This window comes from Anomaloglossus baeobatrachus, chromosome 3, assembly GCF_048569485.1.
Source record: "Anomaloglossus baeobatrachus isolate aAnoBae1 chromosome 3, aAnoBae1.hap1, whole genome shotgun sequence".
Classification (NCBI taxonomy): Eukaryota; Metazoa; Chordata; class Amphibia; order Anura; family Aromobatidae; genus Anomaloglossus; species Anomaloglossus baeobatrachus.
The window spans coordinates 395032653-395056321 of NC_134355.1; the positions used below are offsets into that span (position 1 = coordinate 395032653).

Below are 23669 nucleotides of genomic sequence, written 5' to 3' on the forward strand. Positions count from 1 at the left end.
AAAAATAAGCAATTCTGGCAGTTGTTACTGATGAGATTCTATGATGACGGGAGGGGAGGAGCTAAAGAGAGCCCCACACCCTCCTACCACTTTTATCTACATAGAATCTCATCAGTAATAACTGCCATCTCAGTAATGGGACAGTCTTCACTGAACACAGATTTTACCTCCGAATTAAGAATTTTCATAATTAATGATCAATTGTGGCCGAGAAAGAAGCACATTTTTCTGATGATATATTACAAAGTTGCTTATTTTCATGTATACTATTGATTTCTGAAGTAGAAATTAACCCCTTCCCAACATTGGACATACCCATACATCCTATTTTTCAGTGCTTTCCTGCAAATGGATGTAGCGCTACTTCCTGTTGATCATCCATAAAATCCATATAAACAACCATGCATCATGGTTGAAAAAAGTGACACAGTCTTTATTATAGATGCAACAATATTTTATTAAGGTTCAAATAATTAAAATCGGATACAGCAAAAAGGTGAGCAAAAATGGAAGGGATCCAGCAACCACCAATTAAAGATTAAAACATGACTTTTAATAGAAAAACATTAAAAACAGAAAAAGTCCATAATTACAGCATGGGTAGACCGGGCTGTGGAGAGTCGGTAAGCCAAACCTTCGACCACGACTCCGACTCCTACATATATTGCTTATAGTTAAGTGAAAAATGTATTGTAGTACAATGTGAACATCAGACATTTAATCATTTTTATGATACAATAATAAAGATATTTAGATTGAACATAAAATATATTTATTGAAATACAACTTTAGAACACAAACTGTAATAAATTGTAAATATGTAATACAATATGTAATATACAGTAGATTACATATATATCTTGTGTATATACACAAGATATATATGTATTCTGCTGCATATTACATAGTGTATTACTATAATATATATATTACATTAATATATATATATATATGTAAAATATATATATATATATATATATATATATATTAATGTAAAATATATATATATATATATATATATATATATGTAATATATATATATATATATATATGTAATATATATTAATGTAAAATATATATATATATATATATATATATATATACATATATATATATATATATATATATATATATATATATATATATATATATATATATATATATATATACACACATATATATATATACACACATATATATATATATATATATATATATACACACATATATGTGTATATATATATATGTGTGTATATATATATATATATATATATATTATATATATATATGTAATATATATATATATGTAATTACACACACAAGATATATATGTAATCTACTGTATATTACATAGTGTATGACATATTTACAATTTATTACAGTTTTTTGTGCTCTACAGTTGTATTCCAATAAATATATTTTATGTTCTATCCAAATACCTTGAATATTGTATCATAAAAATGATTAAATGTCTGATGTTCACATTGTACTAAAATAAATTTTTCACTTAAATATAAGCAATATACTAAATGTTATTATTTAGTATGTTTTTGTTGAAAACCGCGCATGTGATGAATATGAAAGTGTTTTGAAGCAGCTTCAACAAGATCATCTAATCCTAAAGTATCATTTTGCTGTTCTTCTATTGTAATATCTGTTTGTTCCTCAGTTACATGAACAGCGCCGTGGCCTTCCATCTCTAATATACTAAATCCTAAATTTTCTTCTAGCTGTTGTTCATTACTCTTATTCATCAGTGTAATTGTTCTTATGTTTGAAGCATTGTCCGTTACAATGGCAAGAACCTGTTCTTTTTTGAGTTTGTAATCTTGCAGAACTTTTTCCACTAAGGCCTGGAGAAACTGGCTGATGTGATGAGCTTTAGTATCTGTTTCTGCCAGTGTCTTGATAACAATTTCTTTGGCGCTCCATTGGGAGACCCAGACAATTGGGTGTATAGCTATGCCTCCGGAGGCCACACAAAGTATTACACCAAAAGTGTAAAGCCCCTCCCCTTCAGCCTATACACCCCCCGTGCTGCCACGGGCTCCTCAGTTTTTATGCTTTGTGCGAAGGAGGCAGACATCCACGCATAGCTCCACAGCTTAGTCAGCAGCAGCTGCTGACTATGTCGGATGGAAGAAAAGAGGGCCCATATCAGGGCCCCCAGCATGCTCCCTTCTCACCCCACTCTTGTCGGCGGTGTTGTTAAGGTTGAGGTATCCATTGCGGGTACGGAGGCTGGAGCCCACATGCTGTTTTCCTTCCCCATCCCCCTTAGGGCTCTGGGTGAAGTGGGATCCTATCGGTCTCCAGGCACATGAGACCGTGCTCCATCCACAGCTCCTGTGGACTCTGCTGGATAGGAGCCGAGTATCGTTCAGGGACATGGCCCTGCTACTTTGAGGTACTCTGTGTCCCCGTGGGGACCGCGCACAGCAACACTCCAGCATTGCTGGGTGTGCTAGTGCACCTGGGACCGCGGCGCTGACTGCGTTTGTGCCTTTACACACTGCAGCGTCGCTGAGTGTGTTAGTGTATGGGGACTGCCGCGCTGACCGCCGCTGCCATTGTTATCGCTGCGGCGCGGCTGGGACTGTTAGTGCGCCGGGGACTTCCGCGCCGACCGCGCTTATACGGCGGCCGCGCTTATAACTTTAGTCCCCGGCTTTTGCGGCCTAGTCTCATTCTTTTCCCGCCCCCAGACCTGCCAGTCAGGGGAAGGGCGGGACGCTGTAAAGGACGTCAGCAACTGAGGCTGGAGCATGCTTTGCATACTCCACCCCCCTCACTGTGCACAGTGGGGCACCAGATTCCCGCACTTTCTAGGGCACGCCCACGGCCCCCTCCTCTCCTCAGGACGCCGGCAGCCATTCCTGTCAGCTCTGCTAACGCTGGAGAAGGGAGACAAGCTCAGGGAGACCCAGGCAGGAATTCTGGTGACCACACAACCGCATTGTGCGGGCGGTAAGCAGCACCTAGGTGCTGGCCCCACTGGTGCAGAAGTGTACTTATAGATTATATGATTATAGGCTATACTTTACACTGTATGGTGCACGGTTGTTTTTGGCTATATACCCTCCTGTATTGCTCAGAGGAGACAACAGCATGTCGTCCACAAATAGCAAGGGTGCCAAAGCACAGACTTACTATGCTGCCTGTGCAGCATGTACGGCTATACTGCCGGCAGGTTCCACTGACCCTCATTGTGTGCAATGCTCGGCCCCTGTGGCACTTACTCAGCCGGAGCCTCTGCTAAGGGTGGCCCAGGGAGAACCACCTGTTAACACTGTCCAGGTGACAGGGACGGAGTTTGCAGTTTTTACTGAAAGACTTTCTGAGACTATGGCTAAGATATTAGAAGCCTTGCAGTCCAGACTGGCATCTCAAGCCATGGGCACTGTGGAATCATTGCCCCCTGGTTCCCCTCAGTTGGAACAACAATGTTCTCCCGGGGTGTCTCATAGATCCCAGGGTGAGGTCTCTGACACGGACCGCAGCCCCAGACCACCTAAGCGGGGTCGCTGGGAAAGGCCCTCGACATCATCACATTGTTCAGGGTCTCAGAGGGAGGACTCTCTGTATGATGAAGCGGAGGTAGCAGATCAGGATTCTGATCCTGAAGCCGCTCTCAACCTTGATACTCCTGATGGGGACGCCATAGTGAATGATCTTATTGCGTCCATCAATCAAATGTTGGATATTTCTCCCTCAGCTCCTCCAGTGGAGGAGTCAGCTTCTCAGCAGGAGAAATTCCGTTTCAGGTTTCCTAAGCGTACAAGGAGTATGTTTCTGGACCACTCTGACTTCAGAGAGGCAGTCCAGAAACACCGAGCTTGTCCAGATAAGCGTTTTTCCAAGCGCCTTAAGGATACACGTTACCCCTTCCCCCCTGACGTGGTCAAGGGCTGGACTCAGTGTCCCAAGGTGGATCCTCCAATCTCCAGACTGGCGGCTAGATCCATAGTTGCAGTGGAAGATGGAGCTTCACTCAAGGATGCCACTGACAGACAGATGGAGCTCTGGTTGAAATCCATCTATGAAGCTATCGGCGCGTCTTTTGCTCCAGCATTCGCAGCCGTATGGGCACTCCAAGCTATCTCAGCTGGTCAGGCGCAAATTGACGCACTCACACGTACGTCTGCGCCGCAGGTGGCGTCCATAACCTCTCAAACGTCGGCATTTGCGTCCTACGCTATTAATGCTATCCTGGACTCTGCGAGCCGTACGGCGGTTGCAGCCGACAATTCGGTGGCAATACGCAGGGCCTTGTGGCTACGGGAATGGAAGGCAGATTCGGCTTCCAAAAAGTGCTTAACTGGTTTGCCATTTTCTGGCGACCGCTTGTTTGGTGAGAGATTGGATGAAATCATCAAACAATCCAAGGGAAAGGAAACATCCTTACCCCAGGCCAAACCAAAAACACCCCAACAGAGGAGGGGACAGTCGAGGTTTTGGTCCTTTCGGGGGGCGGGCAGGTCCCAATTTTCCTCGTCCAAAAGGCCTCAGAAGGATCAGAGGAACTCCGACGCATGGCGGTCCAAATCACGCCCTAAAAAGACCGCCGGAGGTGCCGCTACCAAGGCGGCTTCCTCATGACTTACGGCCTCCTCACACCGCATCCTCGGTCGGTGGCAGGCTCTCCCGCTTTTGCGACACCTGGCTGCCACAAGTAAAAGACCGTTGGGTGAGAGACATTTTGTCTCACAGTTACAGGATAGAGTTCAGCTCTCGTCCTCCGACTCGATTCTTCAGAACATCTCCGCCTCCCGAGCGAGCCGAGGCTCTTCTGCAGGCGGTGGGCATTCTGAAGGCAGAAGGAGTGGTGGTCCCGGTTCCTTTTCAGCAACAGGGTCACGGTTTCTACTCCAACCTGTTTGTGGTTCCAAAGAAGGACGGGTCTTTCCGTCCTGTTTTGGATCTAAAACTGCTCAACAAACACGTAATGACCAGGCGGTTCCGGATGGAATCCCTCCGCTCCGTCATCGCCTCAATGTCCCAAGGAGATTTCCTAGCATCGATCGATATCAAAGATGCTTATCTCCATGTACCGATTGCTCCAGAGCATCAGCGCTTCCTGCGCTTCGCCATAGGAGACGAACACCTTCAGTTCGCGGCACTGCCGTTCGGCCTGGCGACAGCCCCAAGGGTTTTCACCAAGGTCATGGCTACAGTAGTTGCGGTTCTCCACTCTCAGGGTCACTCGGTGATACCTTACTTAGACGATCTGCTGGTCAAGGCACCCTCTCAAGAGGCATGCCAACACAGCCTCAACGTTACTCTGGAGACTCTCCAGAGTTTCGGGTGGATCATCAATTTTCCAAAGTCAAATCTGACACCGGTCCAATCGCTGACATATCTTGGCATGGAGTTTCATACTCTTCCAGCGATAGTGAAGCTTCCGCTGGACAAACAGCGTTCACTACAGACAGGGGTGCAATCTCTCCTTCAAGGTCGGTCACACCCCTTGAGGCGCCTCATGCACTTCCTGGGGAAGATGGTGGCAGCAATGGAGGCAGTTCCTTTCGCGCAGTTTCACCTGCGTCCTCTTCAATGGGACATCCTACGCACACAGAGCTCTGGCGGCAGACGCCTTAGTTCAGGATTGGTCGCAGTTTCAGCTTCCTTATGTGTTTCCCCCTCTGGCACTGTTGCCCAGAGTGTTACGCAAGATCAGGGCCGACTGCCGCCGCGCCATCCTCGTCGCTCCAGACTGGCCGAGGAGGTCGTGGTACCCGGATCGGTGGCATCTCACGGTCGGCCAACCGTGGGCACTGCCAGACCGACCAGACTTGCTGTCTCAAGGGCCGTTTTTCCATCTGAATTCTGCGGCCCTCAACCTGACTGTGTGGCCATTGAGTCCTGGATCTTAGCGTCTTCAGGATTATCTCAAGAGGTCATTGCCACCATGAGACAGGCTAGGAAACCAACGTCCGCCAAGATCTACCACAGGACATGGAAAATATTCCTGTCGTGGTGCTCTGCTCAGGGTTTCTCTCCCTGGCCATTTGCCTTGCCCACTTTTCTGTCCTTTCTTCAATCCGGGTTGGAAAAGGGTTTGTCGCTAGGCTCCCTTAAGGGACAAGTCTCTGCGCTCTCTGTGTTTTTTCAGAAGCGCCTGGCCAGACTCCCACAGGTACGCACGTTCCTGCAAGGGGTTTGTCACATCGTCCCTCCGTACAAGCGTCCGTTAGAACCCTGGGATCTGAACAGGGTGCTGATGGTTCTTCAGAAACCACCGTTCGAGCCAATGAGGGATATTTCGCTCGCACGCCTTTCGCAGAAAGTGGTTTTTCTAGTAGCAGTCACTTCACTTCGGAGAGTGTCTGAGCTAGCAGCGTTGTCATGCAAAGCTCCTTTCCTGGTGTTTCACCAGGACAAGGTGGTTCTGCGTCCGGTTCCGGAATTCCTCCCTAAGGTGGTATCCCCCTTTCATCTCAATCAGGATATCTCCTTACCTTCTTTTTGCCCTCATCCAGTTCACCAGTGTGAAAAGGATTTGCACTTGTTAGATCTGGTGAGAGCACTCAGAGTCTACATTTCTCGTACGGCGCCCCTGCGCCGCTCGGATGCACTCTTTGTCCTTGTCGCTGGCCAGCGTAAAGGGACACAAGCTTCCAAATCAACCCTGGCTCGGTGGATCAAGGAACCAATTCTCGAAGCTTATCGTTCCTCGGGGCTTCCGGTTCCCTCAGGGCTGAAGGCCCATTCTACCAGGGCCGTGGGAGCGTCCTGGGCCTTGCGACACCAGGCTACGGCTCAGCAGGTGTGTCAGGCAGCTACCTGGTCGAGCCTGCACACTTTCACGAAACACTATCAGGTGCATACCTATGCTTCGGCAGATGCCAGCCTAGGTAGGCAAGTCCTTCAGGCGGCGGTTGCCCACCTGTAGGACGGAGCCGTTACGGCTCTATTATGAGGTATTATTTACCCACCCAGGGACTGCTTTTGGACGTCCCAATTGTCTGGGTCTCCCAATGGAGCGCCAAAGAAGAAGGGAATTTTGTTTACTTACCGTAAATTCCTTTTCTTCTAGCTCCAATTGGGAGACCCAGCACTCGCCCCTGTTTTTGTGTACACATGTTGTTCACGTTGAATGGTTTCAGTTCTCCGATATTCCTTCGGATTGAATTTACTTTAAACCAGTTTATAATTTTTTCCTCCTTCTTGCTTTTGCACCAAAACTGAGGAGCCCGTGGCAGCACGGGGGGTGTATAGGCTGAAGGGGAGGGGCTTTACACTTTTAGTGTAATACTTTGTGTGGCCTCCGGAGGCATAGCTATACACCCAATTGTCTGGGTCTCCCAATTGGAGCTAGAAGAAAAGGAATTTACGGTAAGTAAACAAAATTCCCTTCTTCTTTCTTGTTGCAAACATATCGAACATTGATAGCAAAATAATTCAGTGAAATGCAGTGACTCTGGCAACCCAGCAAAGGCAATGGGTGAAAAGATAGAAAAATTAGGACACAGCGTTTTGTGAGGATCCTGACAAGGAATGAGCAGTCAGTTTGTGCAGCGTTTTTCTAATCTGCTTTTGCTATTGAAAGCATTATTTATGAGCTCAAAACCTTTCAGGTGATGCGGTTTTTTAAAAAGCTGATCTGCTTTTTCAGCTGACAAACATATCCTCAAACGCAGCAAAAACGCTGTGTGTGAATGTAGCCTTAGATCAGGTATAGAACAGATATTTATAGGACATTTCATAAGTTTCCCAAATTCCTATGAAAAAATATTCAGCACATTCTGCATTGCACTACTGTCCTTGATTCATTATATATTTTAGGAGTCGGAGCATTTTATACCGACTCCACCAAAATGAGCTCCGACTCAGACTCCACGACTCCGACTCCACAGCCCTGTGGATAGACCAGGTGTCCGTCTACGCATTTCAGGCAGATCCGCTGCCCTTAATCATAATTTGTCATGATTTAAGGGCAGGGATCTGCCTGAAACGCGTAGACTTATTTTATAAAAATAAAATAAATTGACAAAATGAAAAAATTTCGCAGTTTTTTAAATTTGTATTTTTATGCCTTTTAAAGGGAATCTGTCACCAGGTTTATAAAACCTAATCTGAGAGCAGCATAATGTAGGTGCAGAGATCCTGATTCTAGTGATGTCACTTTCTGGGCTGCTTAGTGTAGTTTTGATAAAATTCCTGTTTAATCAGCAGTAGATTATCATTAGAGGACTACTTGGTGTGCTGCAGGTAGTCCTGCATACTCATGAGCTCTGTAGAACTGTTACATCTGCAGCAGAGAAAACATTGATTTTATCAAAATGACAGCAAGCAGCCCAATAAGTGATAAATCGCTGGAATAAGGGTCTCTGTCTGTACATTATGCTGCTTTCAGATGGGGGAACAAAAACCTGGTGACAGATTCCCTTTAAACCAATTAGTTATATAAATCAAAAACATTACTAAATAACACTTGCCACATGTCTACATTACATAACCACGAATTTCTCAAACATTTTTTTGTTAAAAAATTTGAAGAATTAAAAGTTTTTATCAGCAATTTCTAATTTTTCAAACAAAATTTACAAAAACAATTTTTTTAGGAACCATAACACATTTGAAGTGATTTTGAGAGGCCTAGGTGACAGAAAATACCCAGAAGTGACACCTTTATAAAAACTGCACCCTCAAAGTACTCAAAACCACATCCAAGAAGTTTATTAACCCTTCAGGTGCTTCACACAAATAAGTGATATGGAATGAAAAAAAAATCATTTTACCTAAAAATGTTGCTTTAGCCCCAATTTATGCACTTTTAGAAGAAATAACCCAACTAAATGGAACTCAAAAATTTGTTACCCAAAAGTGATAACATTATAAAAACTACACCCCTGAAAGTGCTCAAAGCTGCATTCAAAACGTAAAGAGTCAAGGAAAGGAGAGATTCTGGAAACACGGTACTTTTGAGTTGGAGGTGACAGGAGGTGTCGAAAGCTTGGATTATTATCCTGTGTAATATTTATTTATGGAATGAAAAGTGACACTCTTAAGTTTAAAAAAAAAAAATAAAAAAAAAATCAAGGTTTTATTTTTTTTCTTGACAAATCATCCAGCCCTATATTGCCTAGTGCTATTCATTTTGTAAGTGTCTGATTTCCATCATAAATAATTGTATACTAGTGATACTAGGTTTATTGCATTTTAATTATTTTCTTTAAATGTTAGTGCAGAGATGGAAGACCACTATCAAGTAACGACAGAAAAAAACTTTATACACTTCAAGAAAAATTTCGGACCTTGCAACGGAAGGAAAGACGTCTTGAATCTCGTGAAATGAGTGGTTGGACGAAATTCTGTACCATTTTGCGACCTTTTAAGGTAAAATATTTAGTAAAGGCATCATGGTGGTGGTCTAAGGTCATTAAGTAGCAACACAGACAATATTTTATCTGTATTACGTGGGAATTAATGAGGATTTATGTTTAGGTTTGGGCATCAAAATATATACAAAGACACTTGTGGTAGCTTAAAGGAGTTGTCCGACATAAACTCAAAAAAAAAATGTACGCTATTCTGTGCTGTATTGTCATATAAAACACCCCTACATTATTTTTTTTGTTTCTCTTGATTTTTCACTTTATTCTCTGCAGCTCTTTGTTTACATTCAGCACAACCTAACATGACATGTCTGACTGCCGAACTTCCAAGTCACAGGAGGCACCGCCCGGCTTCACTGTCCGCCCTGTGTCCGCCCTCTGCACACACATTCCTGTCAGTATTCTGCCCCAGCACCTGACAGCTAAATGAGTACTATGTAATGAAAATTATATATAGCCCCTAATGTGAGTCTATAGGCTAAATACACTCATACACATATACTCACACACACAAGCACCTAGAGTTATGTACTATTTTATATTTAATCCCCCTCATGCACACTCTCCTCTGCCCACCCCGCTCTGTGTCACCCATGAACTCTCTTCTCTGCCCGCCCCTGCACTGTTAGCTGTGCATACTCTTCTCTGCCTCCCCTGCACTGTTAACCGTGCATACTTTTCTCTCCCCCCCCCATCTCACCCTGTCAGCCGTGCACTCTGTTCTCTGCCCCCCCCTCGCACATGAACTCTCTTCTCTGCCCCCCACCGCACTGTCAGTCGTGCATTCTCTTTTCTGCCCCCCCCCACGCTCTGTCAGCCGTGCACTTTGTTCTCTGCTCCCCCTCCCCCGCTCTGTCAGCCGTGCACTCTCTTCTCGGCCCTCTCCCCTCTCACCCGTGCTGTTTGTTCTGTGCTGTGATGATTGTAGCGTCCTTACAGCCGAGCGATGCCGAGATCAGTGCTGTTGTTCGCTGGTGTTAGGTGACATCCCTGCTCTTTGCTCCTGACTGTATTCAGAAGTGAGGAGTACGGGAGGCTGCATTCATCACAGAGACAGTGCACGGGGGAGGGCGGTCACAGTTGCCCGGACACCATACAACACAATGAGCTGAGGACACCGTCGGGCAAACAGCGCTCATGGTGTCCTAGACAGAGAGGGTAACCTTGTTTGTCCAGCACATACAGATAGCAGTGCACAGGGAGGGGGGCGGGGGCTCATCGCACTGTACCTGCCCAGCAGGGCGGCAATATGCAGTGGCTGATTTGCATTTCAACAATGTTCAGCCCCTGTTGACATGAAATGGCTGGAAGTAGCAAAATGACAGTAGCAGCAGTCACATGACTGCACTGAGCCTGGGGAGAGGGGCTGACAGCAGGGTGGGTAAGTAGTTGCTATCTACTTACCTGCCCCAATGTAGCCCAATAGTGAAATAATAAAAAAAAGCAAAATAAGCTGGATAACCCCTTTAAAAATCAACGCTAATCGCCTATGTACACAGAGGGTGAAAAATGTCAGTAGATCCTTTGGAGATGTCTGGTCTATTCAAAGTAAATGGGTCTGACAAACTGTACATTCGGGTTGATCTACATCTTGTAATTCTGTATTTTTCTTTTTTTATAGATTGTTTGGGGCATAGTGCTTATTCTTGTGGCCCTTTTGATCATCGTATCACTTTTTCTTTCAAAGTAAGTACTGTAAGTTGTATTATGAGGTCAAAGGGGTGGTGGAAAGGTCAAAGTAATTTTCATCTAAATCCCAATCTATTTAGTGTTATATAAACTAATTTTTAACATATTTGCATTAAAAATTTACAATCTTTCCCTAACTACATGATCTATCTGCCATGTATTTTTTTTTTTTGCCCCAGTTCCTCACTGATGACGTTACTTTTGAGAGTCCCAGTGCATTCCAGGATTCTCAAACGAAGCGTCATCAGTGAATAAGTAGGGAAAAAAGTGTCACCAGTGTAAGTTTTGTCTGCTGTGTGGATCAAGGGCAGATTAGTACCACGTGCTACAGTCCTAATGAGCTGTTATATATATATCTATATATACTGCTCAAAAAAATAAAACATTTTGTTGTTTAAGTGTTCCCTTTATTTTTTTGAGCAGTGTATAATAAGTAGAGACCCAGTCCAACAGCCAAGTCCGTAAATTCTGGCTATTGGACTGGAGGCTCTGTGAACTGCCTTTCTTCTTTTGATTAGCCAGCCTGGTGCAGCATCAAAGGAAGGGCCGCAGATGCTTGGAAGTAGGATACAGATCTCAAGGCTCTTAACCAGTGGCTACAGATTTCTGGACAGGGTGCTGGAAATTGATTGATCTCTAAAAAGTGATCTGTTATTGTACATTTAGTGAAATGATAGAAATATGCTGTTGATCTCTAGAAGTTATGTGCAATCTAGTTTTATGTGGGAAAATAATACTGCTGGTAGTAGGTGTCCAGCTTAGCAACAAATCCTTATTTATCCAGGCAAATATCTGAATAAGTAAGTACCCGTAGTAATTCGGGATTAGCCATGTTGTCATTTAAAACACCACAACAGCGTTTGTTTTGTTTCACCACTGTAGTGGCATTTTAACTGAAACACCCCCCTCCCTCCCACCCCATGTGTAATCCTCACCTTTCCAGTGTTTTCATACTTTACCAATGCCGCTCCGGTTCTGCAGCGCCATCTTGTGCTTCTGATTGGCTGGAAATCAGAAATTATGTCACAAGTGCTTAATGCATCTGTATGAGAGCCTTATAGAGTTGTTTTGAGAAGTAACCTCTAGTGTGCTCCATCAGACACTGGAGCTTCCGGCAAGTCGCATTTCAGCACAGACTGACCCGGAGCGCTGCTGGAAAAGCCTGAAAGTGGAGGAAGGTGAGTATAAGGCTATGTGCCCACGGGACAATGTATCCGCGGACTTTTCCTCAGGTTTGTCCGCATGTTTACCGCAGCTGCTCCCCGAAATCCGCAGCTATCCATTGCTGCGGTATATGTGCAGAGTTGTTGCGGTAAACCTGCGGGCATTCCTGTGACTTACCTGCGGAAGTCCCGGCCTCTATCTCCATAGTGGAGGGCTGGGAATTCCGCATGTAATTCCACAGGAATAATTGACATGCAGTTACGTGCGGATGCAGGACATCCGCAGCATATTCCGCAGCCGCACATACCGCAGCATGGACACAGACACTCCCCATGTCCCATAGGATAACATGGGGAGTGTCTGTACTTGCTCGAACCTGCGGATTTAGCTAGAAAATCCAGATAAATCCACAGGTTTTCCAAGGCTATGTGCCCACAGTACATCGTCCCGTGGGCACTTGGCCTATGACTGGGAGCAGGGGACTTGGATTTAAAGCACAGAAATACAAAAAAAACCACTATTGTGCTGCTATGTGTATCTTGTAACGTGTTTTCTTTGGTGACGTGACCTTTGCATGTGTTAAGGCCCTGTCACACTAAACAACTTACCAGCGATCCCAACAACGATACAACCTGATGGGGATCGCTGGTAAGTTGCTAGGAGGTCGCTGGTGAGATGTCACACTAAGTGACGCTCCAGCGATCCCACCAGCAACCTGACCTGGCAGGGATCGCTGGAGCGTCGCTACACGTGGAAGCATGCTGCGCTTGGTAACTAAGGTAAATATTGGGTAACCAACCCGATATTTACCTTGGTTACCAGCGCACACTGCTTAGCGCTGGCTCCCTGCACACCTAGCCACAGTACACATCGGGTTAATTACCCGATGTGTACTCTGCTACGTGTGCAGGCAGCAGGGAGCCGGCTTCTGCGGACGCTGGTAACCACGGTAAACATCGGGTAACCAAGAAGCCCTTCCCTTGGTTACCCGATATTTACCTTTTGTTATCAGCGTCCGCCGCTCTCACGCTGCCAGTGCCGGCTCCCTCTTCCCTGCACTCCTAGCCAGAGTACACATCGGGTTAATTACCCGATGTGTACTCCAGCTACATGTGCAGAGAGCAGGGAGCCGGCACTGACAGCTGAGAGAGGTGGACGCTGGTAACGAAGGTAAATATCGGGTAACCAAGGAAAGGGCTCCTTGGTTACCCGATATTTACATTGGTGACCAGCGTCCGCAGAAGCCGCTCCCTGCTCACTGCACATTTAGTTGTTGCTCTCTTGCTGTCACACACAGCGATGTGTGCTTCACAGCGGGACAGCAACAACTAAAAAATGGTCCAGGACATTCAGCAACAACCAGCGACCTCACAGCAGGGGCCAGGTTGTTGCTGGATGTCACACACAGCAACATCGCTAGCAAGTTGTGCCTCAGCAGCGATGTTGCTAGCGATGTTGCTTAGTGTGACGGTACCTTTAGACATTCTTTTCTCTCCAGAAAATTAAATGATCATGTTGGTAAATTGGCACCTTTACAAGGTGGTCTAATTTATTCTATAAAGCCCTAATTCATCAAAACCGCCAACTTTTGCTGTTAATGGCCACGGCTTTCTGTGGTGAAGAGACTCTCGCCTCTGTTTTGTAAATCCAGCCTGCGTATTATAATGTTCCTTTTTTTGCTTTCAGTCCTAAGCTCACTGTAATCACGTTTCCTCGTTTGTATAAATGGAGCCGTGATTGTGATGCAAAATTGCATAGTTAGGGAAAAATAGGAATCTTGATTTGCTGCTGGATTAGGTCTTATGTTTCCTCTTTATTTTAGTGTTTTGCTTTTAGTGGGCGCATGAAACCACTGCTAAGTTCACACTTTGCTCTGTCACTTTTATTACCAATCAAATTTTGAGACGTTTTGCTGTAGGTATTAAATTTTGCAGGTAGAGGGGGTTTTTTACGGGACGTCCACCTTTTGGGGACATTTTTTTATGCCTGTATTTGAGGCTAAAAATCATTTTTGCAATTTTTTTTTCATTAAAAATGTTGCACTTTTAGCTTTCACAGGCTCTTTGTTTTCCTTCACATTCTAGTTTGATGGTCTCTCTGGTCATAAATCAGCTTAGAGGGGCTAGGATAAGGATAGATGAGTTACAAAATCCATTTTACACTGACAGATTCTCAGTTAACTCATTCTGCAGCCAGTAATAGACAGTGCAGCGCAGAGGCTATAGAAAAGCAAGTGGTGCCAAGTTTTTAATGAAACCCAATCGCAGAAATCATTTTTTGCACCATTTACATTCATATAAGGAAGGAAAAAAGCAATCCCCAAAAATAGTCAAGTCCTATAAATAGGGCAAACTTGTATTTTGCAGTTTGCACATGGAAGTTAATTAAGGGGTTTTCCCATGAGCAAACTTAATTTTAATCAATAGATTTTAGAATAATAAAAGGTTTCACAATTGAATGGGCAAAAAAATGTTCCTTTGCTGAGATCATCTTATATATGTGTGCCTGCTATGTACTGTGTAATAGCTGTGTCTGACCATACAGGGACATGGTCTGAGCATACCACAGCTCCTGGGCTAGGGAATAAGAAAGTACACAGACAAGACAGCATGTGATCATTAATGATTCGTTTTGTGAGGTAAAACATTTCCCTGTCTGTTTTTAAAAAATGTTTTGCTTCACAGAATAATTTGTGATCCCATGATGTCATGTTTGTATGCTCATTTACTTCCTCCCTGGCCCAGAAGATGTGGTATGATCAGATCATGTCCCTGTACAGTCAGACACAGCCATTACACAGTACATAGCAGGACACATATACAAGATTATCTCAGCACTGGAACATTTTTTTAAAACGCATCCAATAGTGGAATTTATCATTATTCCAAGATCTATTGGTAAAAAATGAGCTATGTTTGCAGGAAAACCCCTTTGAATAGTTAAAGCACCATTTCAGTATTGTTTTTTATTTTATATGGTGTCACTTTAAATCTAAGTCCCCTGCCCCTAGTCTTAGGCAGGCTTTGCACACTACGATATCGCAGGTGCGATGTCGGTGGGGCCAAATCGAAAGTGACGCACATCCGGCGCCGCTGTCGATATCGTAGTGTGCAAATCTTTTTACATACGATTAACGAGCGCAAAAGCGTCGTTATCGTATGATCGGTGTAGGGTCCGACATTTCCATAATTTTGCAGCCGCGACGGTACGATGTTGTTCCTTGTTCCAGCAGGCAGCACACATCGCTGTGTGTGAAGCCGCAGGAGCGAGGGACATCACCTTACCGGCGTCCCGGCTGCAATGTGGAAGGACGGAGGTGTGCGGGATGTTGACGTCCCGCTCATCTCCGCCCCTCCGCTTCTATTGGCCGCCTGCCGTGTGACGTCGCTGTGATGCCGCACGACCCGCCCCCTTAGGAATGAGGCGGGTCATCGGCCAGAGCGACGTCGCAGGGCAGGTGAGTGCATGTGAAGCTGCCGTAGCAATAATGTTCGCTACGTCAGCAATCATAAGATATCGCACCTGTGACGGGGGCGCGTACACATTACCGATGTCGCAGCGTGCAAAGCCCGCCTTATACTCACTCTCTGTCGTCTTCATGTGTTATCCGGACGGTCTTTTCCACTTTTTGACCTGCCACAGCCTCCAGTGTTTCATCTTGTGTGCCTGAGGTCACAACTCAATGCAAGTCTATGAGAGCCTCATTCTGGCCCCATTGTGGCTCTCATAGATTTGTATTGAGAGTTTGTGATGTAACTTCGGACTTCTGGACAGTCAAAAGTTACAATCTCAACATGGCGCTGGAGGGTGAGCGAAGACTGAGGACTTAGATTTAAAGCTCCACTCCAGAGGTGAAAGAAAAGAAAGTGCTTTGGAGTGGTGCTTTAATATGTCGCTTAGTCAAGCCTTTTTTCAAACTTGTGGCAGCTTTAAAACATTGAGAGGCAGCTTGTGGATGGTTTTTATATTCATTTTTGTACATAATAGGTGTGGCTTATGGGTTTTAGGCAATGTATGGATGGAACTCGCCTTTAAATCATTGAATTCAGATTTTTCATTCTTCTAAATATTCAACAAGTAATTGTGCAGCATATTCGTAAAACGTGGGACCATTGAGGAGCCTCTGCAACTCCAGTCATGAAGTGGAGACTACGTAAAGTTAGATGGTGGGGCTGCTGAGTGGTATAGTCTATAAAAGTCCTCAACGCTCTACTGACTCCATAACTGCAGAATCTTCACCTCCTCTGGCATTAACCCCTAAACTCCAAGCCTGGTCTCCCCTTACTGACCAGGCCAGTTTTTTCAATTCTAACCAGTGTCACATTATGTGGTAATTCTGTAATGCTTGAATGGATCCCGGTGATTTTCAGACTGCTTTTATGGGATATATTTGGTTTATTTGTGAAAAAATCGGAAATTTTTGTAAAATTTTGAAACCGTCACAATTTTTAACTTTGAATATTTATGCCATTAAACTACACAGTTATGCCCTACAAAATTATTATATAACATTTCCCACATGTCTATTTTTCATCAGTGCAATTTTTTTAAATATATTTCTTTTGTCATGAGGGTTAAAGGTTCATCAGCAATTTCTCATTTTTCCGATAAAATTTACAAAACCATTTTTTTAGGGACCACATCACATTTAAAGTGACTTTGAGACCCTTAGGTGACAGAAAATCCTTAAAAGTGACACCATTCTAAAAACGGCATTACTCACATGGCTGAAAACCACATTCAAGAAGTTTACTAACCCTTCATGTGCTTCTCAAGAACTATTAGAAATAAAAATTTTACTTTTTCCCACTAAAATGATAGTTTTACCCCACTTTTTGCATTTTTACAATGGTAACAGGAGAAAATCACCGTACAATTTCTCCTGAGTACACCATTACCGCATATGTGGTAGAAAACTACTGTTTGGACAAATGGCAGGGCTCAGAAGGGAAGGAGCTCCATTTGACTTTGAGAACTCAGAATTGGCTGGAATAGTTATTGGACACCATGTTACATTTGGAGAGTACCTGATAAGTCTAAACAGTGGAGCTTCCCCGAAGTGACCCTATTTTGCAGGCTAGACCCATCCAGGAATTTATCTAGATGTGTGTTATCAATAGTCACAACCACTAGAAACCACCTTTCACTATATGAATGGTCATAACCATGGATTAATAAGCTACTGTAATGCCCTGCACATGAGATAAGCGTCATAGCTAATTAGGAGAACTATACTACATTTCTAAATGGAGTTATTTGTTAATATCATTATTGTTACACCTAATACATATTGAGTTAGCATCTTTGAGATGCTAATACCCCTTTAAGGCATTTAAACAAATTAAAAATAAATAGTGACTTTTAGTATTGATAATGCCAATAGATGCCACAAAAGTTCCTGTCATTTCTAAAGAGCCTATTTGCCTGTCTAAAGTCCATATTCATGAGAATTTAGAATTGGATGTCATAAAGGCTCCTGTAGATACAGTGTTTATACATGTAATTAGCAATACCCAGAAGATGAGTTTGTGAAATTGTGATTGATGGACCATTAAGGATATGCAGATGATGAATTGATGAATTAAAAACCAACTATAAAATATCTCAATTTATTCAGTATTGAGAATGAGTGTCAAATATAAACACCCTCACTTGCATACCTTGCATTGTTGTCAGTGTGGTTAATGGAGGTCTGCGGAACATTTTGCAATGCACTTGAGCATTCAAGTTCCGCTGCTGGCAGCAACATTTACAGTTGTCAACAAACAACATCCCAGATGTGCTCAATAGAAGACGAGACTGGAGATCTTGCAGGCCATGGTAACATGTTTAGGCCATGCAGGCTGCTTACAGTAGGGCTAGCAACATGCAGCCTGGCAATCTGTTTAAAAACGGATCCTTGGATACTGTGGGGAAATGGCGTACCACTAATTAAACTAACAAGTTGATGTTACGCTGGCCTTTGAGGCTATGTTACCACGGGAGTTTGTACCTGCGGATATATCCGCAGGTACATCCGCAGGTTTCCCGTAGCTGCTAGCCGGAATCCGCAGCTATTTTTAGCTGCAGTAGTACAGCGAAATAGCTGCAGTAAACCTGCGGGCATTCGTGCGACTTACCTGCGAAAGTCCTGGCCTCTATCTCCACAGTGGAGGGCCGGGATTTCCGCAGGTAATCCCGCTGAACGAAATAACATGCAGTTATGTGCGGCTGCGGGACATCCGCAGCATGTTCCGCAGCAGCACGTATCTGCAGCATGGACGCAGCACTCCCCATGTCCCATAAGTTAACAGGGGGAGTGTCTGTACATGCTGAAACCTGTGGATTTATCTGGAAAATCAAGAAAATCCGCAGATTTTCAGCAGATAAATTTGCAGGTTTAATCTCCCGTGGGCACATAGCCTCAATGAACCTGTGGAGAAGATCGAAAAGATTCTGGCTACCATACATTATGCCACCTCACACCATAATCCCGGGAGTAGGACCGGTGTGACGTTCCCTCATGAAGACAGTTTCATGGCTTTGCCTACGTTATCTTGTGAGATTCAAAGAATGTTCCATAGGGATTCATTCTGTACTGCAAGTATAATTAGGCATCATATACCAAGCATAGCATGGGCGTCAAACCATCGATTTAACAAACCATCAGAATGCATTTTTATGACATTGAGCCACAGAATAGAAATCCAGTTACAGGTGTTTCGTTAAACTCATGCCACCGTTCTAAAAGACTATGATGCAGAGCAAGTCTTCAATGGAGAACGCTCCTCTTCAGTGATGAGTCAAAGTTCTGGCGTTTTTTTGGGGTACTGTAAAAGCTGGAGATTGATCTAAAGATCATATGGGCAACTGTATGAAGAAGCCTCTAAGATGGAACCTAAAAGTATCCAAGGAGCGTTTTGGGGTTTTTTTTCTTTGTTTTTTTTTTAACATGGCAATGCTAGTCCACCATCTGTTTGGCCTAAATGTGCTTCTGTAGCTTGCAGCAACTTTGTGTTGTCTCTCATCAGGCAGCTCGATGGCATCATTGGTTGTGAATTACAAAGGGAACTGCCGGCAGTAGATCTTGATCATTTGCGTGCCCAAGTGCATTCAATATGGCAGGATATTTCTCAGACAACCAGCTATAACCTCACTGATGGCATACTAAGGCATGAATTTCTGAATGTGACTCTCAATATTGAGAATCAATCAAGAGCTTTTGAAATATTTTTTTCAGCATTTTGTTTTTTTACTAACCTGTCTAGATTCTGTAATTTTTAGAACACACAAGTTTTCCTTCTCTTGGAGTTGCAATTTCAATATGGAGGAGTGTGTATCTAATATATTATATATTTTATACTCTTTATTTTTATTATAGTTGTATCATATTAACATATATGATAATTGAGAGATTGCTTTTTATCACAAAATATTTCACAACCCAGACCAAGAATAAATTAATTTTACATGGTGCTTTTAACTTCAAGCCTGATAAGTTTTAAATATGTTCTGAGTAATGATGTCGGAAGTTTGATCTTTCTGCTCGTATTCTTAATCGCTAAACATCCACTGAAGAGAAGCAGAATCTTACCGAAAGCCACACTTGAGGGGGCTAGAGGCATACTAAATACCTCTGGGAGGGAAAGGGTTAGTATGGCCTATCCATCATAATGATTATAAATTGTACATGGAAAAGCTCTTTATAGTCTCATTTGGCAGACAGGAAATATCATCCAGACTTAATGTGCCATGATTATGCGTCTTTAACCTGAACATGTCCTGCAGCTACCAAAAAGTCGCTTAAGCGTATTGGAATTTTGAAAGCAAACCCTCTACATTATGGAACATTTATGGGAACATCGAAAATTGTGAAGTGGCGTTCACTTTTTATTTCATTTTGTACACCGTAAACTAAAATACTAAACTTTTAAAAAAATAAAAAAATAAAAAAAAATACTCAAGCTGTATTTGTACCTTTACATATGGCAACTCTCCTTTAAAACAACATTGCTTAAATCAATAGTACACACAACTATCGCAATATTTGTAATATATTTTTATTAGAGAATTTTTTTTCTTCTATTATGAGCCATTTATACCTCCTGAACTGACAATTTACTTTATAAAACCGCTCAAATCAGTCTTTGTCAAAACAAGGTGGTTTGTCGGTAAAGTAAGATGTGAATTTATGGCTCCTATTAAGACGAGGGGGTACGGAGAAGTAGAGTGAGACACAAGCAAACAACTAAAGATTATTCTGTAGCTTTCTGATGTGTTTTAGCTTCCCCCAGTGATTGATTCACAGCTACACTGCTCAGTACTGTCGTATAATGTATTTTATCTGAAAGTAAAGGTACAATTTACTAAATAAATTTTCAATTTAATGCTTTATTCAATATCTGAATATTTTCAAGTAAAATATTGATCTTGAGTGTTTTCCAAGGTTGGACTTTTATATGGATACACCTAAATAAAATGGGATCCAACTTTATTTTTTCCAACGGGAAAAGAGTCATGTAACACATCAAACTTATTGAGAATTTCACAAGAAAAACAATAGTGCACTTGGTTTTAACGTAACTTTATTAGTTATTTACAGTTTTATGACCACTTATAAAATGTGTTCAAAGTGCTACCCATTGTGTTGGATTGTTATTGCAACCCTCTTCTCCCACTCTTGACACACTGATAGCAACACCACAGAAGAAATGCTAGCACAGGCTTCCAGTATCCGTTGTTTCAGATGCTGCACATCTTGTATCCTTACAGCATAGGCAATTGCCTTCAGATGACCCCAAAAATAAAATTCTAAGGGGGTCAGATCGGGAGACCTTGGTGGCCATTCAACTGGCCCACTATGACCAATCCACTTACCAGGACACTGTTCATGTACGGAATGCTCGGACCTGTGGTGGTGTGCCATCACTATGGGCGTCAGGTCTGAAGCAACGGATACTGGAAGCTTGGGCTAGCATTTCTTCTGTGGTGTTGCTATCAGTGTGTCAAGAGTGGGAGAAGAGGGTTGCATTGACAATCCAACACAATGAGCAGCACTTTGAACATATTTGATAAGTGGTAATAAAACTGTAAATAACAAAGTTACGCTAAATCAAGCACACCATTGTTTTTCTTGTGAACTTCTCAATAAGCATACATAGTTACATGACCCTCTTACCAATGAAAAAAATAAAGTTAGATTCAAAATGGCCGCCGTGGTCACCACCCATCTTGAAAAGTCCCCCCCCCTCCCATATATTAATGAGCCACAAACAGGAAGTTAATATCACCAACCATTCTCATTTAATTTAGGTGTATCCATATAAATGACCCACCCTGTTTATTATTTACAGCAATTAACATGACTCTCATTTAACCTGGAAAACCAAACCTGTATATAGGGAGACAAACCTCCAAATTCCAATGTAATATGGGAACTTACTATTTTGCTGATTGATTAGTAAGCGTTGATATATAATGAGTACTATAGAAATAATGACATGTAAATTTGAACTTTCATTTATGTTTCTGTTCACATTCCTAATGGCTATGGGCAAAGCTTTAAAGATTAGCAACACATTCATAAAACCTATAGTTTTGGTACGTAACATCTATTTTTTCTTTTAATGTGTTTCCGATACAGTTTAAACCTCATTCATTACTTTATTTTCTTTGTGCAGTCTTGACAAAGCTCTCCATTCCGCTGGTATCGATACTGGATTTGTTCTCTTTGGAACAAACATAACAAATCCACTGAATATTATTCTTCCTATTCTTCAAAGGGTTAGTAGCATGTCTTCAAAGTTTATCATAGTCATGTCTGCCATACAAGATCTAACATTTGAAAATATATAGCAGCTTAAGCGCTAAATTTCCAAAAATGTTCCCCTTTCTGTGATGCTCCTTTGCCTTTTATTGAAACTGAGAAATGTATCAAAAATATATCTGTATCTCAAGAACTCAGCTGTCGCCCACTCTCTCCGCCTTCTCCTTCTCTTTAGACTATGTTCACACAGTCCATCTTTAGGTGCGTTTTTGAGGTCACAAAGATGCACCAAAATGCATGCATTTCCTTCTCCCAGCAAAGTCTACGAGATTCTTTTTTCCTGTCCACACTGGGCATCTTTTGTTGGCTGCATCTTGGCTCGTTTTTCAAGATGCGGCCAAGATGCAACATGTCAATTCTTTTTGCATTTTTACCACGTTTTTGAGCCCTTCCAGTCTATAGATTTGACTTAAAAAACGCATTGGGCAAAATGCAGTAAAAACGCATTGCGTTTTTGGTGCATTTTCAGATTGCACTTAAGATGCACTGACCAAAAAGAGGCAGCGTGTGAACATAGCCTTACTGTCCTGTTTGCCACGATAGGCCCACTTTCACACATTGAATATTTAATCAGTCTTTCACCTCAGTATTTGTAACCGAAACCAGGAGTGGAAAAATCAGAGGAAAAGTATTATAGAAACGCGGGCACCATTTCTGTATTTATCGCCCCCTCTTAATTTTGGCTACAAATATCGAGGTAAAAAAAAAAACCCCTCACCAATTTCTCAACGTGTGCACGTGGCTAAGACAGCGGTCTACAGCAGAAGCCTTCCTGCTTTGCCCTGTTTGAAGTATCACAAAGATCACTGCGTCTACCTTCATTGCTCAGTTGGTGGCCTTTAGATAACGACCAACTGAAAATGATACTGATTAACAGAGCATTAATTTTCATTTCCAGGATTTTATCAAGATTGACTTTTCAGTATGCAGCATTTTCTGTATGATCGTCACACAAATTTTAAGGGCAGCTATATTTCTTGCTTAATTTTAATGTCTAATTTTAATGTTCCTGCAAGTATAAAACATTTTTTTCGAATAGTCTTGATTCAGGTCACTGTCCTATATGTAACTGCATTGCTAACTTTTGAGCACTAGCTCTATTTAACTTTCTCCGTTGGACTGCACGTAAACCATTTGTGTATCTAATCCTGTGGTAATTTCCTACTCCTTTGCTCAGTCTGAAACCTTTCATGAAGTGGTTGTCCACGACTGGACAACCCTTTGTTAAAGGAAAAATCTAAGTAGGATCAACGCTTAAGCTATGTGCACACGCTGCGTTTTTATGACGCTGTGTTTTTGTGCGTTTTTGGCCGCTAAAAACGCACAAAACCGCACCCGCGGCAAAAAACGCATGCGTTTTTACCGCGATTTGGTGCATTTTTGGCTGCGTTTTGCTGCGTTTTTGATCTCTGCGTTTTTCCAATGCATTGCATGGGGGGAAAATGCAGAAAAACGCAGGAAAGAATTGACATGTCCATTTTTTTTTTTTTTTTTTTTTTTTATAAGCTAAAAAAACGCAGCTTAAAAAAAAAGTTGTGTGCGGACAGCAAAAATGAAAACTCATAGACTTTGCTGGGGAAGCAATGTCATGCAGTTTTGAGGCCAAAAATGCACCCGAAAAACGCTGCGAAAAACACACTGTGTGCACATAGCCTAAAGCAGTCTAGATGGAC

General features: G+C 42.7%; 1 protein-coding gene across 2 annotated transcripts in view; it reads left to right on the forward strand.

Annotated features, from left to right (window-relative positions):
* The window catches only part of LMBRD1 (LMBR1 domain containing 1), a 298140-nt gene that overhangs the window by 187449 nt on the left and 87022 nt on the right, over positions 1-23669 (forward strand). For both annotated transcript variants that reach the window (XM_075338441.1, XM_075338442.1), the window contains 3 exons: positions 9187-9339; positions 10960-11024; positions 21851-21953. In XM_075338441.1, the coding sequence (XP_075194556.1) occupies positions 9187-9339; positions 10960-11024; positions 21851-21953 (321 nt within the window). The remainder of the gene's footprint in view (positions 1-9186; positions 9340-10959; positions 11025-21850; positions 21954-23669) is intronic.